This window comes from Rhipicephalus microplus, chromosome 7 (genome assembly GCF_043290135.1).
Source record: "Rhipicephalus microplus isolate Deutch F79 chromosome 7, USDA_Rmic, whole genome shotgun sequence".
NCBI classification, from domain to species: domain Eukaryota; kingdom Metazoa; phylum Arthropoda; class Arachnida; order Ixodida; family Ixodidae; genus Rhipicephalus; species Rhipicephalus microplus.
The window spans coordinates 30,265,383-30,289,029 of NC_134706.1; the positions used below are offsets into that span (position 1 = coordinate 30,265,383).

General features: G+C 46.5%; 1 protein-coding gene across 3 annotated transcripts; it reads left to right on the top strand.

Annotated features, from left to right (window-relative positions):
* Positions 1-2,965: 2,965 nt before the first annotated feature.
* Positions 2,966-22,216, top strand: LOC119179304 (uridine phosphorylase 1). 3 transcript variants are annotated; one of them, XM_075868915.1, is made up of 8 exons: positions 2,966-4,503; positions 11,349-11,481; positions 13,553-13,714; positions 14,878-14,992; positions 17,806-17,876; positions 20,259-20,400; positions 20,876-21,022; positions 21,331-22,216. In XM_075868915.1, the coding sequence occupies exons 1-8, from the start codon at positions 4,412-4,414 to the stop codon at positions 21,480-21,482; spliced, it is 1,014 nt and encodes a 337-aa protein (XP_075725030.1). In that variant the 5' UTR covers positions 2,966-4,411; the 3' UTR covers positions 21,483-22,216. The 3 variants fall into 3 exon arrangements, with proteins under 3 accessions (XP_075725030.1, XP_075725032.1, XP_075725031.1); XM_075868917.1 differs by having other exon boundaries at positions 21,357-22,216; XM_075868916.1 differs by having other exon boundaries at positions 11,352-11,481.
* The last annotated feature ends 1,431 nt before the right edge of the window (positions 22,217-23,647 follow it).

The window sequence follows — 23,647 nt, forward strand, 5'->3', positions numbered from 1 at the left end:
CACTAATGAGAACTAACACACAATTAGGCCAAGGAAATTATAGGAAGCGTTATTAATAGTTACTATACCATAAATCCGAACAAAGAAAAGTGGGATAAAAGATATCTTTGCACTGGTAGGGCGAACCTGCGACCTCTGAATAACGCGTCCAATGCTCTACCAGCTGAGCTACTACAGTGTTAGTCATCTCCTATTTTAAGGCCATGTGCGACACAGTCAACTATTCCTTCAGCAATTACTGGAGAAATAGCTTTATGTGCTTTGTTATAGAGTTCCTTTTTAGGTTAGCACATTGTGCGAGATCAATATCCTTGATGAAAACATCTTGTCATGCGTTAAAGTTGCATTAAATATCACCCAACATCTCATCTGGTGACATGTTCTCACCAAAACAGTAGTAACAGCTAGTCAAGTGACTAAAGGAGCGATTTCTAGCTGACCGAGAACTGATTGTAAATTCCAGGCCATGTTCTGCACCTAATGTATGGCTCGTGTGTGTTCATGGGAGTCTCGAGTATGGATCCGCAGTGTGTTCTGGTGACGCTCAAATAATGTCGCAGGGCCGGCCCCTTATATTTAGATATAAGTGCACTTTAAAAAGCACCAAGTTATCAAAGCTAATCAAATCACAAGGGCATGCCTTGTAATCATATATTGTATGTTTGAAACAGACAGCCCAAAATTAAAGTTTTTAAAATGGTATAATTGGTTCAGGGGGTGGGGGGAAGGGCTCAAAAGAAATAAGGGCTCGTTCATTTGTGTTGCACAACTTCAATAAAAATGAGCAGATGGTGAATTGTATAATGTTGATAGGCATAATAAACAGTGTCCGAAAACATTACCCAGTCGGTTAAGCTCACTCCGAATTGCTACTCTTGTAGATGTGGTACACATGCCAAACGTCAACGATATCAAACAAGATTACTTTGAAGTTTTAGCTAGACCCAACGTTTAGCTGAAAAACACCATGATTATGCACACCATAACAGGTGCCCCTGCATATCATCTGCACCCATAACTTTAACCCTGCAAAAATAAAAAAAAAACTGTGTATGTAATGCACCCCTCCCCCCCCATTCTAAAGTACAATTTTCAATTTTTTTTTGGTGCGGTTTATATGTGAAAAAAATATGGTGTTAGTAGTCATGTATGAGGCACCTGGCAGTAGAAAAACAATCGTTGCAATGTGCTTACGGCAAAATGCTCACGACTGCAGACCCATCATGGACATTGAAGCAGGTGTACAACTTTCAAGCTTCAACTCTGGCCAGTTCGTTCGCCAATGGCTTCCGCGAGCTTCGGCAGTGCGCCGTTGCTATGCGGGGAAGATGGGAGTGGGGTGCAATACCATGTTCAATACCCCCCAATTTTTCATGCTAAACGCCAGTTACTGAAAAAGTATGCCTTTTAAAGGGAAAGCTGTATATGGCTAGGAGAAATGAAAAAAATTATCTTCCCCAAAAGGAAACCATGAGGGGATGCGGAGCAGCATTGAAGGTGCACACCAAGTTTCTGTTTACGTTCACTTGGCGCTTGTGTTAGTGTGTGGGGTTTGTATTTAGTGTTTGTGTTGTCATTACGTTGTGTTTGTGTGTTGCTTTCATTAGCGTCGAGTTACAGCTCATCTCGACGGGAATTAAGCGACAGTTGCGAAAGCGTACCAAGCGCACGTGCTTAATATATGAAATGGGGGAGAGAGAGGAGAAAGTGGGTTTACTGGCTGTAGTGCGGGTGGAGAGGAGAGAAGGTGACTAAGGAGAAGACTGCGCGGCTGCAGCATGGGGGAGGAGGAGAGAAGGCAACCGAGCACCTGCAGAAAGGAGGAAAGTGGAAGAGAGAGTAGGCGCATGCGCAGTGGGGCATGGACGCCACTGGATAAAGCTTGCTCATGAAATGCTTTGCATGTAAAGCTGTTTGGCATCGGTGTGTTAAGCGGTCTCCATTGGTTCATCCCAGTGAATCACAAATATGGTGTAGACATCCATGTTATCTTTGTTGCGGACATTGTTAATGTCTCTTGGATATCTTTGGAAATCCAAATTATCAAGGTTACATGTACCTTCTGCTATAAAAAGCTCCACCGAGTAAGGTGGCAGGTATGTTGCGCATGGATGCTGAATGGATATTTAAGAGATATACATAGACATTGTCATTTAGTAAATCAAAGCTTTCTTCATGCACTTCGCACACTACTTCGTGTAGATTGTGTGTTAAACCTGCGGTCCCATGGCAGTCTTGCTCAATGCTGCTCGTCTGTGCTTTATAGAAAGCATCAAAGGCGTCAGGCTGGCCGGATTAATTGATAAGTGGGGTTTGACGTCCCAAGACTACCATGTGATTATGAGAGACGCCATAGTGAAGGGCTCCGGAAGTTTCGACCGCTTGGGGTTCTTTAGCGTGCAGCTAAATCTGAGCACACAGGCCTACAGCATTTTCGGCTCCATCGAAAGTGCAGCCGCCACAGCCGGGATTTCAGCAGCCGAGTGCCTTAACCACTAGACCACTGCGGTGGGGCAAGGCTGGCCGGATAGCTGTCGGACGACAAATTTAAGGCCAGCCTCATGGTGTTGATGCTTTATATAAGTATAGCACACCAACTAAGAGGCAGACGGCACTGGGAGCGCAGGTTTCTTGCAGCAAGCCTGAAGGAAGTTCGGGGCTGGGAAGTCTGCTTTGTTTCTCTTGAGCTTCCATTGCTTCTTTCTTTCTTATTTTCACTGTATTGACAAGCAGAGGTGCTCTCCGCGGATATCTCAGGGAGGTGATCATAAGTATCTGCTTTTTGTCTGTCAGATTTTCTAATCAATACCTGTTTTCAGTCGCACGCAAAAAGCCGTACAAAGATCTGTGTGATGCAGTTTTACCTTTTCCAATGTACAGGGTCATGCACAGCGGAGGTCAAGGGCAGGACGGGCTAAGAAGGGTTAAAAGAGTGCAAGTAGTTCCTGCCACAAAGATCTTCTTTTTCAGGCTTCACACTGGTACAAATTTGCACTTCAAGGTATTTCTAGAAGAACGGGGTGTCTTTCCACCTTGGGGGTCAGATTGTCTCATTTGTAATCAGCCAGAAACTATTGACCACCTTTTTTTTGTACATTGCTGGGAGGGAGTGTCCTCTGCAATACATCCCAAAAATACAATCAAAAAGGCATTCCCGCTGTACCCACACAATATCAGATTTCACCCGATGAATAATGAGGATGGTCACGGATGGTTCGCTGAACACGAACGAATGCCAAGCGCGAAAAAAAAAGAAAAATAACAAAGACATACGTCATGCGCAACGAACTAACATTTGATTCTTTCCCACACCAAAGCCCTTCGCGCATGTACCGAGGTCGCGTGGCTTTCGCTATATTTATTATATTGTTTTTCAATGAGGAGCATTTCTTACCGCCGTATTCTAGAACGTCCCTTCACTCAACGCTTCACCTTGACTCGAAAAAGTCAATGGGAGCGCCATCTTTTGGCAGATGAAGCCACTGCATGTTGGCGATAATCTGTAGCGTTTCTTGATAAGCGCAGTGTCAATTTGAGTCGAGCGGTGGCGCAGTGCGCAACTGTCGCTCCAGTAAAGGATAAGACAACACCGGGCGTTCAGCAATTGGCCGAGCGCAGTGGGGGTGCGGGATTCTCCCTCATACTCCTCACCCTTAAACGCGAGCGGTGTGTGTAAAAGCGGTGGAGCGCGATCAAGGGCGTGCTTATCAAGGGCGTGTTCGTCGCCAGACAGCGAAAAATACGGACTCGCAGCGACAGAGGGACGGGTGGACCGACGCAAGCGCTGATGGACAGACGGACGGACGGACGCATGCACGGAAGGACAGACGCATGGATGGACGACGGACGGACGTTTCGCCCCACTCATCATTCACTCCGTGGATATGCCGTGTTTTTTTGCCGTTTCTCAACTGCACGTCGCCATTGTTTAGGGCTTCTAACATCGTAAAGACCAGTTAATGCTTCTTCGTGTCCTCCTCTCCTATCGCCTACATTACCGCACGATGACGCAGTTGCTTTGTCGGCACTTTCGGGCAACGGGGCCGGGATAGCATGAACGAATGCCTTCGCAACGCACTATGAGTGCACTGACAAGCGCACGGCAGTGGACATTTATCAAAACGTATCCTCCGCGCCGATTGTAGTGCGACGACGTCGAAGCAAAGTGAAGAGGCCTTGGCTATAGTCTAAAGGGTCTCGCTCGCTGGTTTTTCTTGCTTGCGTGTATTTCGTTGTCTCATACGGACGTCCCGAACGTTTATCAGACATGCTTTACACTGCTGCCGCCGACGGTGAAGAGGGCCACGGAAAGAAGTGTCCCCCTCTCCTTCTCGACCACTGCAGCCGTCCGTCGCGGTGGTTGTTGCTCGCTCGTTGCCCATTTACGAGACAAACCCTTCCGGCGTAGGAGATGGAGAACTACCAGCCCCCACCACCGCCGCACTCGACGCCGTCCCAAGCGTACCAGGAGCCGGTGTGCCTGTGTTCGCGCGGCGAAAACAGGTGTGAGGATATATAGTGCTTGCTTAAGTCGCTTGCGCATCGTGAAAATGGTTGTTCCCCCTGGCAAGTAGAGTGTCTCGTGGTACTGCACGTGCCGAATTACGGTGTGGTAATGGCGCACAGCATGTGCGGAAATACCGTAGTTTTATCGTCCGCATGCACAGCATTTAAGTGGGAATAACTTCTTAACGAGCTGCTCGCACTTTGAGGATTTCTATCAACGTATTCATTCATCTACCTTAGAGCTGTGTAATCCCGGCTGCGGCGGCTGCATTTCCGATGGAGGCGGAAATGTTGTAGGCCCGTGTGCTCAGATTTGGGTGCACGTTAAAGAACCCCAGGTGGTCTAAATTTCCGGAGCCCTCCACTACGGCGTCTCTCATAATCATATAGTGGTTTTGGGACGTTAAACCCCACATATCAATCAATCAACCTTAAAGCTGTGCACAGGCCGCATTTCCCAAGCCTACCCAAGCCCGATGCCTCCGCCCGATACGTACAAAAACAGACGGTCAGGCCCAGCCCGATCTTTTGAAGTGTCACTGCGATTACAATACAGATTTTCCCGATAATGTGGCATATTATTTAACGTATCAAAGCGAAACAAATGAACAATTCGACACAGCGAGCAATGAAGATCGACGACATATTATAGAGAGGCCATATGCGGGTATGCCACGCAGAAACGCAGTTGGCCATTTATGAATAACAGTCTATCTAATTGAAGACATAGAAAAATTTACCTAAAAAAATGGCAGCATATCCACGGAGTGAATGATGGAGAGTGGGGCGAAGCATTCGTCCGTCCATGCGTCCGTCTGTGTGACCGTCCATGCGTCTGTTTGTGCGCCCGTCCCTGCGTTCTTTCATGCATCCGCCCCTGCGTCCGTTCATGCGTCCATCCATGCATCTGTTTGTGTGTCCGTTCGTTCATCTATTCAACACTCCAAGTCCCACCATCTCGCATCTTTTTATCATATATTCCCCATATAGAAGCACCGCCATCCAGCGGACATTCTAAGGACTAAACGAGAGGTGGCACACGCACACTTTCTTACGGCCTGCGCTTTGGGTCCACTTCCCATCTTTAACCACCTCGAGTTCATGGTATATTCTAGTTCACTGTATTCATGGCACTGCGACCAAACGCTCGCTAAACCTTTCGAAAACCAAGGAGGTTACGCCCAGCGAGTATAACGTAGCAACCTTTCCCTGTCAGATAGGGCTCAATTTACATGCCAATGGCTGCTAATGAGAAATGAGAGACAGGAGAATTCGGCTTTTACTTTCTTACGGCTTGCGCTTCGTATCTACTTCTCATTTTTAACCACCTTGAGTTTATTCATGGTATATACAAGTTCATTGTATTCATGGCACTGCGGCTCAACGCTCGCTAAACCTTTCTAAAGCTAAGGAGGTTACACCCTGCGAGTATAATGTAGCATCCCTTTCTTGTCCGATAGTGCTCAATGTACATGCCAATGGCTGCTAATGGGGATCGCAGCGTGCGCGTTGACTAAAAGCCGAATGCTCATGTCTCTCATTCCCCATTAGCAGCCATTGACATGTACATTGAGCACTATTTTTTATTGTTAAACAACACACAGAAGAAATCTCTCACTGGCACCACCTTGGAGGTCAAGTGTTATACCTATTTCGGGTATGTGCCACTGGTGGTTACATACGAGGGACGCCCAAGCCACGCCATAAGGAGCTTCGCCCCTAAAAAACTAGCCATGCTTTATGTTCAGTGCCTCAAATACGGCAACGGATCCGGTGAGCTGGGAATATGTCCACAATGTACTTACACATAAAAAGGAGAATAGAGTTCAGAGGTGAGAAAGTGATTACTTTCTCGCCTTCAACTAGCCTTCCTACAATCACAATCTCCTCCTCACCACTTATTCCTGTATAAAACACGTGGAATGCCAGCACTAACGTTTAGCCAGTCAGGATTTTGTAATTTTCGGCTACACGCAGGTGCTCTCTCTATCTGCGCAGCCTGAAGCGCAAAAAAAAAATGAAGAGAAGTCAGCTCATCGCACACGATAATAATGCGATACAAGGCACAACGGGTATGCGACTGCATGATAAAGCAAGGTAACCAATGATTCACAACTGTTGTATTTCGTACATCGACCAATCAAGAGCTTATTTCATTCTGACGTCACTTGAACAAGCAGCTGGAGTCGAAAGTTGTGCCGCAAGTAGGGCAGTTTCTTAGGAGGGAAGCTCCTCTTAGTCTAACCTTGTCTCGCGTCAGGCGTAACAGGCAGTATCTCCCGAACAGTACAATAGATGGCGCTGTCTCATAGAAGTGCATACAAACTGAGTGGACGCAGCCAATCAGCGTCCCGAGACGCCCACTCGCAGTATCGCATAGTGCCTCAAGATGATGACGCATCCCCCGCGGATTGGTGGATCACACCACCCACGCTGCGAAGTGGGCAGAAGGCAACGCGGTCGGTCTTGGATCGGTCTGAACCAGTGGCGGATCCAGAGAGAGGGGCGGTATGGGTGATTGGCGCCCTCCCCCCAAGCTTTTCGGCTCGCCCCCCCCCCCCCCTCTTTTTAGTATTTGCCGTCCACCTGCTGTCATCAGGACACCTGCTGCTAATCAGGACAAATGAGTGGGAGCACTTTGACCACACATTAACAGTACTTATGCTACAACAGAGTTTTCGTGCTCGTAAAACAAAAAAAGTAATGACCACACCTTCTCTCCGGTGTTACTTCAAGCGACCCCCCCCCCCCCCCCCTTAAAATTAGTGGCTGGATCCGCCCCTGGTCTGAACAGCCGCGCGCCCTCGCGGCCAACCCGCTAGCACGCTTACGTGCTCCGCGTTCGGCGTTAACGTGGTTTTCATGAAGCGCTTTACTTCCATATATGGTATTAATGGACGCACATCTTAGTGATGACGTCACGGGCGAGCTGACGACGGCGCGCACTACTATGGCAATGCGTGTGGCCGGCTTGTATAGAGAGAAAGAGAAATAAAGAGGAAAGGCAGCGAGGTTAATGAAGCTTGGCTTGTTGGCTACTCTACACTTGGGGTGGGGGAAAGGGGACATAATAGAAAAGAAGAAGAGTAAGCAAGAGATGGATAATAAATAGTCAGCTCGAGACTACACAGCACGGTCCCACGCTGTTCTGTGTAGAGTAACGGTATATGCAGCATATACTGTAACTCTACCGCCGTGGAGCCCGCGTCTCGCCACTCTCGTTCTAGGCAGGCAGGCAGGCAGGCAGGCAGGCATACTATGAACATTCACTGATCTTGACATGCGTGTACACAGACGATGGCTAGGGTGGGTGGCTACCTCCATTTGGAATTTTGGATAATTTTCTTCGCAGTATAGCAGCACGCTGCACACCTCGATTAACGTGCACTGTCGGGTCCTGCATATTCGTGAGAAATGGTCTTGAGTATTGCCTGCAAACGTTGTTGTACACACTAATGACTACTATGACTAACCTTCCTGGTCATGACATGGCAGTGAAAGAAAGACTGCTGGTGCTTGATGCTCCCCCCCCCCCCCCCGCCAATTTGGTCTCTCGAGGCGGCTTCACCCCCGGTAAAAGGGTTCTGCGGACGCCCTTGGATCTAGAGCCCTACCTTTAGGTAGTAGAGTTGTGGCAATGTTGCGCAATATTCCTAGCTAGTGTGTAGCTGATACCACGCTTCTCCGAAGAATGATGAAGCATAGAATAGTAAATGCCAGCCTACTGCACAAAAAAATATAATTATATAATGACGTAGTGCGTATCAATCATGTGTGCTTGTAGAAGTTAATAGTGTTAAGAAGAGGCTCTGAAAGGCCGCTCTTCGAGCTTTCGCTGTGACAGTGCTGCACGTTGCGTCCAGGCCTTGGCATTCTTTTATGCAGTGCACCAACGATGAAGTATTATACCTAAAGTGGGTATGCGCCACAGTTAATAGGTGAACATGAAAAAAGCATTTGTAATGGGTTTCACCATCGGACGACCCACTCGCTACGCAATTCGCATTGTGTGGCACCTGGTTGTTCCTTTGATGTTCTAAATCGCTTTATTACTCGTGTTAGCGCGATTTTTTCCCCGACATCAAGCGTGCCTAAGGCAACTTTGCGAACAAGTCCCAAGCACCGGCATGGCTCTTCGGTAGAATACTGGGCTGGCACGCTTGCTCGTAAGACATGCGTGCCTCGTTGTGAGCCTCTTAGAGAGGAGAAACGTACATTTTGTTATACCTGTCATTGTCTGAAATAAGGTTGAAACGTCTCATACGTCTCTGACGTATGATCGGACATATGCTTTCGTAATTTTTCATTGCGTCACTCAGAAGAGTACAATGCAGTTTTAATGTTTCTACCGATTGTCGGGAACACATTTGGGAAGACTTCGGAATAACCGAGGGCCAACTCGACCGTCCCTTCGTGTAACATTCGATGAGTTACGCCACGCATTTCGAAGCTGTATAACCATGCAGACCAGGTGGACTGCTACAGAGTCGACATATTTTGCAACACCAGTTTCATCTGGGCCACTTGCTTCGCGGTCAGTGTAACGTGCGGCTTAGCATTTACGGTTGGGACAAAAAGAAAGACGAGGCAGCACAACACATGGTACGGAGATAACGAAATTTGTGGAGGCATGCAACACATCGAGGTAACTACACATGATAGTGTTTGTGAGCGACCGTAGAAGAGGGACGAGGTAACCTATGTTGAATTCCAATGGCGGAGTCGGAGCAAGTTTTTCTGCTCCTTTCAGAGCAAGTGTGTTCCAATGACAGAGTGAGAGCGAGAGTCAAAAGTTCCAATGAGAGAGCCGGAGGGGATTCAGAGCAGGAGTCCCTCCGTGGAGCAGGAAAAACTGCTCCGCCGAAATCGGTGGAGTGGACCGGAACTCAGCGTGACGCATTTCTTTTAACACGTTTGCCTGCTTGGGGGCGCGGCTGGCGTGGTGCGAGTTGTGTTGATAATGGCGGACGGCTCGGCTACCTCGGCAAAGCGTGCGGCAATGCTTCTGCTACTCGATAGCGACAGCAGACGTCGTGGACAATAGCTGTTGCACGCTTGGCGTGATATCCATTCCACACAGGTGAATAGCGCTGAACAAGCAAACGAACGATGCGGTGATACTGGTAAACCACGTGGGAAACAGACAGCGGAAAAGACCACGCGCAAGGTATCCTGGGTAACGCGGCAGCTTCCGCCTTGCTCCAGCAGGGCGGGTTGTGTTCCGATGGCGGATTTGGAGGATTTGCTCTACGCCAGAGTCGAGTGCTCGCTCGCGAAGTCGGTCGGCTGCACCAACTCCGCCATTGGAATTCAACACTAGTTGAACGTGTTACTGTCTCGTACAGCATAAAAAAAAAAAAAAAAACGCCAGCTTGGCTCAGACACGTGCCATAGGCGTGTTCGTGGGCATTTGTACTCTTTCGGAAAAGTTCGTTCGGTCCACCTGCAGCATCGAAATTTCCACCCTGGAAGGCAGCAAGGGTGAACACGCAGCGCCCTCGTGCTATGAAATATTGCAGATTAATGTAAGGACAGGTTCTTGGGGCGCTCGCATCGTGGCGCCAACGCGGCGGTTAGCGAATACGTCGCGAGCCTGGTGAGATTGAATGCTGTGCGTAGTATAGCCACCTGGTGATATATCTTTTTTTACTTCTGCGTGCGTGTCTGCAGTCTGTGCGATACTGCAGGAACGAAAGTAGTGGGCAGACCTGATCTTTGCCTTGGGCGTCTGTCAATCAAACTGAATAAAGCGTGAACTCGGACACAGACTCGTTGATTCTGAAAAGGCCCAGTTCAATTCGTGACTGTCGCGGTGCCTGTCAAGCGATTGATGTGGCGGACGCTAAGCAGCAGCTTCTTTACATATATAACTTGGTCATCTTGCACTGTCGTATATGAGCTTGTGATAACATAGCTTGCTTTAGCGTCATTCGGTTGTCTGCTCATCTGCTTGGTCTGCTTCGAAGTAGTTAAGGCCGCATCAGCTCTGTATTAATTTTGGTTGTACTAATTACCTATGGCTTAATGGGCATAACACTGAACAATGTTGTCTTAATTGACAATGTTTCAATTAGAATGACAATTATCTAAGGCTAATTAGCAAATCGATAATTCGAGTAAAGTTATTTAACATAATTCATATTAGTACAATAATAGCACTCATCATAGTAGTAAGGTGTAATTAGCATGGTTTTACATAGCATGCTCATGCTAATGTTGCGTTAGTTAGCATGGTTCAGTTAGCACGGTTACAGCTTTACATCTATAGCTTTATCGCCGTGGTCTTATTAGGATGTGGCATAATTGCCTCGACCTCACCACGACTTGGCCTAATTACCTCGGTCATGGCATGCCCTGGCCTAACTAGCCAAGTATAGCGCCCAGCCGAATAGCTAATTAGCCGGCCGCACATGCTCGGGTGCTAGCCGATGATGAAGACGACAAAGAAGGGGCGCACGGGCCTATTTGTAGTTAAATTGGATATTTCACGTATTATTGCTATTTCATTTCTTTATGTTTAGTTTTAAATTTCATAGCTTACCTAAAATAACATTTACCAGTCTTTACGTTGCATTCTTGGCCAATCTACCAAAGTGGGTACGTGCCATGTATCCAGGAAAGCAAAAGCAAAGCAAAGCCTAGAAGCGCGATAGAATGTACAGGCTGACCATGATGATTAACGCGTAGCCTCAGGTTTAGCTGCGGGCGCGATGTTGTCAGGCGCTCGGCCGGAACAAATCTCGGAGGCCACCGTGCTGATTATTCTAAAGCAGACTTAGTGTACACAATACCAGCAGGCAGTGTAAGCATTAAAAGCCACGCGTTTTCGCCCTGCCCTACAGCAGCAACGGAGACGTCGAGGGCTACGTGCAGCTTCGCAATCCACACCTTGCGAAGGTCGGCTCGGACCATCTCTACCACCTGGCCCTCTCTACCACCACTCATTCTCTGGTGGACATGTTTGGTGATGTCAAGGTGAGGACAGGTCAAATTCCAGATTTTCGGTTGAACCGGCCACTGCGGTCTAGTGGTTTTAATCCTCGACAGTTGGCTGGAAGGCCGCGAGATTGAATCCTGGCCCCGGCGGCTGCATTTTTGAAAAACTCTAGATACGTGTACTTAAATTTTTGCACGTTGTTTTCTCTCTACCTGGACATATGTGCTATGAGTGGGAAGTACTTAACTACAGAGAAGCGACGAAGTAAGAAAGAAAAGAAATGAAGTTAACATCCTGAAATACACGGTCCTAAAGAGACATTTAACAGAAATGGTAAATAATTTTAGATAAGTGACGCGTTCATTCATTATATACATTCGGTTCATTTTGCAGCAGTAGATCATCTACAAAATTTGAAATAAAAGTGGATAGCTCGGCTTTCTAAACTTTTCATGGCATCAGAAAGTACAATTTGACAGTGGAGGTCTCCGTGTAACCTTTTTTTTCAATCATGGCCATTGTGGTTTCCTAAGTGTGCAGCTAACCTCCAGTCGGCGATTTAAATATATAAATAAGATTACTGCAGTTTAACATGCCAAAATCATCATACTGTGATTAATAATGATGTACTGAGGGGCACTACATTAATTGTATTATTTATATTTGGCAAAATGTGCGAAGGTAGACTACGTTAGAGCAGTCCAACCGTGTAAGGTTCTTTAACGTGCACCTACACCTACATGCACGGGTGTTTATTGCTTTTACCCATCATTGAAACGTGACCTTCGTCGGTGGGAATGAAAGCAATTTGTCTTAAAGGCCAACTCCGGCGATTCTTCAAGGTCAACGGATCTCAATAAGATTCGCTGGGTACGTTCTTTTGTACATTTCCGTCATTTATACCAAATTACAGTTTGGGAGATGCACCGATTGTTTGTAATTGAATTTCGAAGACTTGTCGAAAAGCTCACCTCGCTTGTCAGGATTATTAGCAACACTGTCAGTGTGACGTCATGTTTGGCCGGTCAACGAAAGTGACGCGGCCGATGGCATTGCTACTTTGGACGCTACAGCGTTTATTGTGCGGCCACATGGCAACGGCGGTGGTTTTTGGCACGGGTATAGCACACCAATGCTTTCTTCTTTCCTCTGGGCTATTTGGCCGGCGCTTCGCTTCTCTGGCTTTCACAGTTTTCATACTCCGCGCTGGCGGGACTCCAGTTCGTACCAAATAGTACGTCATAAGCATACAGGGTGCCCGGTTTGGTTTCGGTTTCGGTATTGCACTTTTTTGCTTATGAAAATTACATTCAAATTTCCTGAGCATTTCAGCTATTGGGCTCATGACAAGAATGTCTGAGGAACATAGAAACACCATTACCTTGACATGGTCGAAAAAATCTCCGTAAAGGCCAACTCCGGCGATTTTTCAAGGTCAATGGATCTCAATAAAGTACGCTGGGTACGTTGCTTTGTACATTTTCGTCATTTATGCCAAATTACAGGCTTGAGAGTTGCGCTGATTCTTTGCAAATGAATTTTAAAGATTGCCTCGAAAAGCTCACCTCGCTTGCCAGAACTATTGGCAACACTGTCTGTGCGATCTGTGTGTCGTCATTTTTGGCATGTCGACGAATTGACGCAGCCGATGGCATCGTTACTTTGGCCACTACAGCGTTTATTGTGCTGGCCACTAGGTGACGGCAGCGGTATTTGGCACGGGTATAGCACGGCGAAGCTTTCTTTTTTCTTTGTAGTGTTCGGCCGACGCTTCGCTGGTGTATAGCTTTCAGTTTTCATACTTCGCGCCGGCGGGACTGGCACACGGCCTCCGGTTCTTACCAGATAGTACGTCATATGCAGACAGGGTGTCCGGTAGGGTGTCGGTTTGGGTATTGCACCTTCTTGCTTATTATTAAATTTATTTTCAAATTTCCTGAGCATTTCAGCTATTGGGGCTCGTGACAAGAGTGTCTCAGGAACATGGAAACACCATACCTTGACATGGTCGACGAATCGCCGGAGTTGACCTTTAAATGCAGAGATGTCACTATTTACTCCCCGAAAGAAACACTGACGTTGGTTCGGCTGTTTGCTGAAATGGTGCAGTTCGTGTGCGTGGGTGGCACGCCGTCACGAATGGAGCATTTTGCCCGGCTCGCCAAGGAGAAGCTGGGCGTAAAGTTCCCCACGGGCGCCGACCTCTGCGACGTGAGCCATTACGGCGGCCGCTACTCTATGTACAAGGTTGGACCCCTGCTCTCCATCAGTGTGAGTGTGCACGTGCAGCTCCCATCCACGAGCCACCTCCCTATTTCGCTCTGGAAACCATCCAAAACTGATACCACACGTTTTCGCTTGGTCAAACTGTTCTCGCTAGTTGCAACCACGGAGAGGTATCTTTAAAGGCATAAGCGTGCGTAAGGTTTTTGTTGGGGGGGGGGGGGGTAAAAATTCATCACAGCCCTCTCCCTCTTCTTAAGGGCATACGGAACACAGCAAACCAGTTTTCACCCTTAAGGGTGCTTTGCCGTGTTTATAACACCCTCCTCTAAGGGTGTCTTGGTTTGTCTAAACATCCTTGTTGTAGGATGTTGGTTATAGACAAGGCAGGCACCTTAAAGGTGGAAACTGGTGTGAACGATATTGTGAACGATAATGCTGCGAGCGGTGTTATGTGGTGGACCAAAAGTTCAACTGCTAGAAATGACAAAAAATTAAGTAAGAGGCTTAATAAAAAAGAAACTGGTGAGAAACATTTTCTCAGCGATTTTCCGCTGTGCCTAGCCACGGCCGTCGGTATACCGACGGCCGCTAGGAACACAGTATGGCGTGGTCCTTTAGGTGTTTATGGCATCACATTTAGAAATAAAAGTGAACTATTAATTTCTAGCTAATTTTGAGAATTTATCGAAAATTCTAGGCCGCGAGCACTGCTTTAATATTCAAATCACGCGTTCTGAGGAGCCTCGGCTATTAATCAGCAGCATTTCCTGACTATGCAGAAAAACTGTGGCAGGGCCCTTGTAGCGTGTATGTATAGTAGTCTGAATAAGGAAAGACTAAAAATGTAGAAGTGAAGAATTTTCGTTTCTCATGTTCACCATGGAGACGTTCTTCTAGTTTATCACATGTCCAGTTGACATAACACGAAGCCTTTGAATGTCATTTCGTTTTAGACGTTACTGCAACTGTTCACGTGATGTCCTGTGGTTTTCCTTCGTTAGTGTATCCTTCCCGCATTTCTCAATTATTCTCACATTTCCCAACTATTCTCACTTCGATCGTTCACACCTCGACCAGGCAAGAATTAGTACCTAATCCGCGATAATTATTTAATATTTTATCAGTTCGTTGTTATGCAAGGATGTTATGCTATCTAAAGAAACGTGCAGATCAAATAAGATGTCTTCAATATTTTTTTCTACTCGTAGCATGGAATGGGTGCGCCATCAATGTCTATCCTGTTGCACGAGGTGTTCAAGCTGCTGCACTACGCCCGCTGCCGGGATGTGCTGATGTTCCGAATTGGCACCAGCGGAGGTGTCGGTGAGTGATTGATAAGACGTCTTTCATTTTACCCACAGACGTGCGCATGGGGTGCAGGAAGATGTAGGGGGGGGGGGGGCTATACTCACCTAAGAACAAGGGTCACTTGGCCAGCTTGATACATTGACATAGTAGGGAAATGGAAGGGGGCACTGCAACGAACCTTCGCCCCCACCCCTTAAAAAGTAACCCTGCCCGCGCCTATTGTTGTAACCTGCCAGTGTTGCCCTTGGTAGCTACCTTGGGCCAAATTGGTTCATTTTCGAACCATTTGGCGACGAAAATTGCCAGCTGCTACCATGGCTAATTACTAACTACTTTTAAGTTTCCTGTTTTACTTATCCCAAACGGTTTTATTTATTCACCAATAGTAAAGAATCGGTTCATAGTACCACTCCTGTTCTATTTGGCTACAAATTTGTCGTAAATATTAAATTACTTTGCTACTTTGCTTACATTCGGCTTAAGTTCTGGTGTCTTTTCAGCCCGCCTTTTCCGCGATGCCACGGTGCATTCACCCTTCTCCAGCGGAATAGTCGCGAAACGACTCCTGATCTCGGAGGCCTCCGCTCTAGCAATGTCAGTTCTCCCGGCCCCTACGATAACTTCACCAAAACGCCAGAGGGTAGCACAGGAAAACGTAAAGGAGGATTCCACCCAACGGCAAGGCTGTATCATGTGAACAGTGCCTCTAACTACAAGAAACACAATCTCACGAAGTCCCTTACGCAGCCTTTGCAGCAGGCTTTGTGACGAGGCGCGACGCCAACACGGTCCCGAAGGCGCCACTGCTACGAAACTCGCAGCTGCCAAGGTCACCGGCTGTTTGGTAGCGTGTGTTTCCCAGCTCGTGACTGCTTCTGCGCAGAGCTGATAGACGAGCGGACAAGACGATGGTGAGTTAAGGCAAGGTTTATGTACAGCATAGAAACAGAGGCGTTGCATATTCGGCACTGAGGCCGACAGCTTAGGGACGCGAAGAGCCTAGATGTCTTCTCTCTGACGCATAGGTTGGCTGCTTGTCGACTCGCCGCTTAGCTTTGTTTTATAGGCCCCGGGTTATCTACTACGTCACCAACGACCAATCGGAACCGCCGCTGGTGGTGTCAGCTTCCTCAAATCGCGACCTGCCGCTGGGTCGCGTCATGACCCTCAACTTTGGAGCCGTTGCGCTGTGGTGCACCCAAGGACGAGTGATGTTGCCACGCGTTGCGTAAGACTCGCCAGACTGGATGGCGCCGCTTGCATGACGTCGTTGAGATGATGGCATCAGGCGGTCTCGCTCGCTGGCCTTGACACAGATTGCCTTTGTAGAGGCACTGACGTTCGGTGTGGACTCCCAGGCATAACAGCTTGAAGGTGAAAGCCCTCTGTTTTTTTCTAAGTCGATGGGTTGCCCTCTCCCCTTCTTTCCGTGAAAGCTTTATGCAACAAATGAGGTTTGCGATTCCTCCAGGATAGGAGGCATTACAAGGTTTGTGGACCTCACTTTATTTTTTGTACTGCTTTATGAATACACCTACCTTTGGCCAAACAGTACTGTGATTATAATGACGTCAGAAATTATGGGGATCTGGGATGCCATAGTTATGTGACAGATGCCATACGGTTGAGTCATCACGTGATGATTCTTACATCACTCGTATTGACGTCGCTGATGCAAGACGCCGAACTGGGGCACTGGTCACTCTTCGCATTCGTTGAGGCATCTGAGGCTTTCCCATTAAAGAGTCGAGGAACGTGTGCTAAAACTGTCAGAATTGCACTTCAGTGATATCATATTTGAGGAATGGTGATGTGAGCAAGTAGTCTAACTAAAATTGTGCCAATAGCAAAATTTTGGGTGTGAAATGAATAAAAATATGGAGGAGTGGTCGGAGCAGTGGTATCGTTCGCTGTTATCGTAAATAATCTGGGACATTGACCACTCGTGCATTTAAACTAGTGATAAAGCAATGTCCACTTACAGACAGTGTTCATTGGTCATAAATTGTACGTAGTGTTGAGTTGTGGATTTCGCTTTGGCGTCATTATTACTGAATTGTGGTATCGAATCTAGCCCGAAGTTGGCAAAGACGAGGTCTGTGCACATTCCTCTGGTGGTTGTCGGTTGTTTCCAGTCGTACGAAATGCATCGTAGAGGATATCGAGGTGTCATATACTGCACGAGCTAGTCGTTTTCTGTGATCATCATCGTCATCAGCGTCATTGTCATGGTGTATAGCGGGTACCTTGCTTATGCTGTGCCGTGACGACAAAAAGAGAATGCGTGGCCTGGAACGCGCTTGTTCTTCATCGTCTTCAGCATCATCGTCATACTCGTCGTCATCGTCAGGAATGCCAACGGACAAGCCTCGCCCTTGAGGAGTTTGGCCCTAAAAAGGCTTTAGTGGTCTCCCTATTTTTCGTGTCGCGATTGGAATACAAAACAGAGGAATACACTGATATCGCATGACCTGTAGATGCTGGCAATAAAAAGATGAACAGTACTTCGTCACTAACGCTTCGTTTCAATTCATGAGTACTGTGCACACCTTGAATATTTGTGCAAGCAGCATAAAACCGTTGGGCTACTTTGTTGGTATCTCTGCTAAGGGAGACAATAACTAATGAATATGAGTTACAGGGTGACAACAGAGCAAAGTGCGGGACTTGTTTCCATCATAATCCTTTTATTTCCTCTATATTTGATTTGTAAGAGATGTGTACTCCAACTTGTGCTGCACTTTGCTTTGTTCATAATAATGATGATGATGAGTAAAGTGATCATCATGTTCATAATTGCTTTCTTCTTTACTTGTTATTTCATGCAGGTGTGCCTCCTGGTTCGGTGGTCGTTAGCACCGGCGTTGTGAATGGTCTCCTCCGAGAGGAAGTCGACACGGTCAGTTACTTAAGAGAACTGCGTGGTTGCCGTTCTTCTATTCTCGATAGATGTAGGTATTCAAATGCGTTGTTTAGGGCTGTAAATTCACAACATACCATGCATGTCACATTGGGACAGTGGTTAAGGTGCTCGGCTGCATACGCGGCACTCGTGGGTTCAATACAAGCCGCTGCGGTTGCATTGCAATGGAGGCCAAATGCCACAGGCCCGTGTATGATGCAATGTCAGCGAGCGTTAAAAGAACCCCAGATAGGGGTAGTTTCTGTATCGCCCTATTGAAACATCTCTCATAAGCATATTGTGTTCTTGTGATGTAAAACCCCAAATATAATAATTACTTTACATTATACTCCAGGCTTGCACAGTGTGTCCCACCGTGGGGGAGGAGGGGGCAAGTTACGCCACATCCGCCTGCCCCCCCCCCCCCGTAAAATATTGATCTCCACAGCGGATTCTAAAAATGCAAATAAAGTCTTGTACACGCTTCTCATAAAGGCCTGTCATTGGTTTCCGGCTTTCCAAAGGTAAACTTAAGAAGTAAACGGTTCTTTGAGCGCGACATCAAGGCATCTTGTCACCATTGTTGTCAAAACCCATCAAAACCCATGTGTGGCTTGCGCCTTAAAAAATGATGTGACTAGCTCTCACTGATGAAAGGTATGGGGGGAAATCAGCGCCCCCCTTTTTTTGTCTGATTAGGTCAGCACTGCCTCACTCCCCTGGCCACTTCGTATGCCATATGCCTGTGTATTATACCCTTGCGCGTGTACCTGTGGGCATATAGAGTTTCCTATATTTACACTAAGGGAACTCTGGCACTAGTGTACATGGGAGCTGCTACGCACAGCACTTCAGTGAGCATAGGAATTACGGGTAATACACAGATTCGTCTACTCTTCGTACTTCTAGCTCCGTGTGTGTTCGTGTGGCTTGGAGCTGTTTTCCCACGAAAGTCAGGAAATGTTCAGTGGTTGCGCTTCACCACCTTATTCTTTTAAGCTTACCATTTCAAATCGGGTCACGAAGTTCGAAAGGGTTCATTATTTCCTTCGAAACAAAACAGAAACGGCAATAAACGAAGACACATGTGCGATTTGCCGGCCACAAGTACGAAAACTATCCAAATCCATGTACTACCCACCGTTCCCATTCCCATGGTCATTGAACGATCTCAGTGCCAGAGTCTCCTCTATTTAATTTGAGGAAACTCTATGCTTTGGAGAGGGGGGACGAAGGGGAGGTGGCCCCCATGCCCCTAGACACCTGAGATGTGGGGCGGGGCAAAGCCTGCCCCATACATTGGCTTACTAGGAAGGGGCACTTTTTGACGAACCTTCACCTCTTCTCTTTCCCTTCTTGAAGGTTATAACCCTTGCCCACACCGGTGTATTGTACCAATCTCTTGTGTCACGCCATAGATCAAGGGTCATGTGATGCTTGATGCTCTTTTGCGAAAAAAAGAAAAAAGAAAATTTCCACCCTCACCACCATATGGCTACGAACGACGCCGGTTAACACTCGCAGCGATTGAACAGAGATACCGAATGAAGTGGACAGGGGGTGCCTTCTGTAGCAGCTCAGTTCGTAGAGCATCGGACTCGTAATTTGGAGTTTGTGTTTACGGGTTGATTTTTTGCCTGCTTTGAATCAATTTACGATCTAATTACTACACTATCGTTAAAATAAATTGACATGCCATATCGTTCTTTTGACCTAGCTGTCTGTTGGGTTCATTTGGTTGTGTCAAACAAAGAAACGAGCTCTCTAGAAAATTCATCTTTGGGCTTTCAAGTGATAGATCTTAAAGCTTAGCCCTGTGAAGGTGATCGGAGAGCAGCAGAGGTAGCCATGATTGAGCATTGCCCACGAGACAATATTGTTATGGCGGTGCTAGTATACCTTGCCTCTCACCAGAGGACGAAGAAGAGCAGGACGGGTTGTCTCTTCTTTAGGCTCTTATTTGCTGTTGTTGTCCCAATCACTTCGATTTTGTAAATACTGTAAATACACCTGTCTTCTGTCGTGTCTCCGTAACAATATTGACTACGACATGTTGGTTTTTTTTTGCACATGAGTGCTTTAGCACGTGAATGTTTCAACACGTGAGTGTTGTTGTAACCTCGTGGCGAAAGCATGTGTTGGCTGAGGCAGTTGGGAAATGAACCTTCAATCTGATGCTCAGTTGTCAAGGTCCCCTCTGTGGTCTGTTAAGTGTCTTCCACATGGAAGCTTTTTGCGTGAAAGCCAAAACATCATTACGTTTTTTTTTTACAACACCATCTGGGTCGCTGTTTCATCTCTACGATGGGAAATTATGTTTGTTGCCTCCCCTGTTAAAAACGCTATCAATAAAAATAATGACTTCATCTATATCCGCAGCACGTGCTCGGCAAGCTCGTGTCCCGTCCTACCAAGCTGGACGTAAAGCTGGCCGAGGAGATCGCAGCCGAGGCCCGCCGCTCGCTGTCCGGAATCAATGTGGTCTTGGGAAAGACAATGTCTACCGATGACTTCTACGAAAGTGAGGAGATTATTTCTCGATAAATAGCTTTCAAATGTGGGGTACTGTGTAAGAAATAAGATAAAGAAACAATCAGTATTGATAGTTGTGAAGGTTTCAAAACCATTGCTTAACTGTTTTGTCGCGGTGTGTTCGATAGAAACATTCTTTTTTTTATTGCTAAATGCAAGGATTTCTCTCTCTTTCATGTATTGTTTTCTGATAATTCAGTATAAAACCTATAATCGCAATGCTTCTACAATGGCAATACTACTACGCCTCAGTTACTTCATTATAAGCTAAAATTCGTTTCAATAATATTCGCTGTATAGAACTTTCAGTGATCATATAAAGAATTCTGAGTGCGCTTAAAAAAGCATTACTCAGCAATGACAGTTTATTCCAGTATTAGAACATAGTAGCGTAAATTCAATCAGCATGTAGTGGCAGCGACTTGTTGGCCGAAACTATAAAGGTGTGGACGGCACGCGTGCAGGCCAGGGCCGGCTGAACGGTGCCTTCTGCGACTACACGGACCAGGAGGAGCTGCAGTTCCTGGAGAAGCTACGCTCCGTTGGTGTGGTCAACATGGAAATGGAGGCCGCCCTTTTTGCTGCCTTGTGCCATCGTGCTGGCATCAAAGGTCCGTGTTACAATTCAGTCCGATATAGCGTAGCAATCACGAACACCGGCATTATGAAAGTCGGAGGTGGGAGGGGGGGGAGAACAGTTCAATCTTACTGTTCTTCCCTAAATTCACATTCGGTATATGTTGGTTTGATGGTCTAAAAATGCAGTGCATGTATTGTGCATGTATTGGGGTGTGTCTCAACTCTAACACCAATTATTCTGTACTGAACTGTACCATTGTGAAGGTATTGCCTGAAAATTGTGTGTTGTTCGTTTACTGCACGTAATAATTGCACTGCGTCCTCCGCACGATGCATACAGGTGCTGTGGTGTGCGGAATCTTTCAGGACCGCCTGAAAACTGAACGAGCCACCGAGCCTCAGAGCGTGATTGGCGAGTGGCAACTACGTTCCCAGCACGTGGTGTTGCACTTCATGCAGCACCGCCTGACAACTGCCGGGTCGTCATCCTAGTTACTTCACTAACACACTCATCCTTCATCACCATTTTCAGATCAGTAAACTATCCAGACAGAAAAAAAAACTTACGAGTGCCAAACGATTTTATTTTCTTAAAATTCATAAATAGGGGTTTTGTGCTTGAGCCATACGCTCTTGCCACTTTTGCTCGAGCACGCAACCACTGTCCATGGTCCCGCCGCGGTGGTCTAGTGGCTAAGGCACTCGACTGCTGACCCGCAGGTCACGGGATCGAATCCCGGCTGTGGCGGCTGCATTTCCGATGGAGGCGAAAATGTTGTAGGCCCGTGTGCTCAGATTTGGGTGCACGTTAAAGAACCCCAGCTGGTCGAAATTTCCGGAGCCCTCCACTACGGCGTCGCTCATAATCATGTGGTGGTTTCGGGACGTTTAACCCCACTTATCAATCAATTTATGCGGCTACCAAACACTGCTGCTACATCTACCTGCACCGATCTCAGTGCCGCACCACCCGTGCTGGAGAGAAATCGACACCTATAGTTCAACAAGAGCTTGAGGTGTCAAGTTCGGCGCCATTTCCTTCACTTTCATTGATGGTTTTGGGACGTTAAACCCCACATATTAATCATATCACTCAATCAACCACTGTTTCGGGACTTCTTTCTTCACAAGCTTCTGTCTTCTCTTTCTTGTTGTACCTCGTTTGCTTGCGGTTTAGTGCATGTCGTGTGTAAGTGACGGAAATAAAAAAAAAACGATGCTCCAAAGTTCGTATGCAACCACGGGTGTGTATACAACCCAGTGTCGTTTGTCATACTATTGCTTTATGACCCTTTCGAGTACATGTATTTTCTATTTAGTGTTTGAGTGTGCTCTACTAAGAACTCCTCCTACTTACTTTCTCACTTGTGATACTTCCACCAATGTGATGGAGAATTCTTACAAACCGTCATTGACGTCCTGTTTTCTAGTTAACGTTGCTAAACCTTTCCGTACATAGTATTTAGAGTTTCATTTATATTTCAGGCAACCAGTTTAAGGGATCGACATAAAGGCGAAGAAAGCCTGAGAAAGCGCCAATGCACCGTGTACACACATGAATAACCAATTTTACATGACAAAACAAATATGAATGTATACAATTGCATAGTTTTTTTTTCAGAGATCGCGCCATTACACGCAAAAATATGTACTACATAACTTTATCATTAACATACAAATATTAAGGGGAGTGACCTATGTATGTCCTCTTACTAATCATACCCCTGCTACCTTGAATTGCAATGTGCGTTTATTACTACCATGGAATCCCGACCAAGCGTTCCCCCTGTCTGCTTGTCTGCTTGCCGTGTCTGCTTGCCCTCTTCTGTGACATGCCGGTTAGGCAGTGAGGGAAGGTGCTGGCGCCGTGAATCGGAGTGTTTCTCCGGAACATTTCTTCTCATTCACGTATTACAACAGCGGATGCCCATTTGAGAAGTCGCGCCTTAAGCGTTTATCGTTGTTCATCCCGACTGCTCACTAACGAGTTACAGAGAACATTGCAGTTTAAATCAGCCTGAAATTTCGATGTTTCAGGACGTCTTAAACATCAATATGCCATGCAGCAGCGCTTCAGTAAGCGAGGCATTAAAGTGAATTTAGAATACGACTTGCACCACCTGCGGGACATTGAGGAACACAAGTCCGATGACGTATTCGCGCCGCAGTACAACTGATCACAAGCCATTGTCGGAGGCTGGTGATTTGTATTGCGACAGTGGTGCACAGACCACTAAAATGATTTTTTTTTCACACCAAAGATTTCCTTGACACAGAACAGACATTACTAGGCTTCGGTACGTTATTTCAATAATCAACAATCACTTAATATTTGCCTTTAGTGTCCCTTTAATGTTTCCCTTAGCGTCTTTACATTGGATCACATAGTTCCCCAAAGTGTGGAAGTTTTCGCTTGTCGAATATCTTGGTATTCCGTAACAATGCACTAAATCATCGCGATTTATCTGCGACATAAACATGCCTGTTAGGATTGTTTCTGTCTATATTCTGCTCTTGCATAGTCTTTTTCAGCTAGAGCCTAGGAATTGGCGAATAATGAATTGGGATTCAAAGCAAATTCGAAATAAATAGTAACTTTGCCAAATAATTTCAAGTGTAACGGCTAATAAAATTAAATATATCACATAGTTACATAG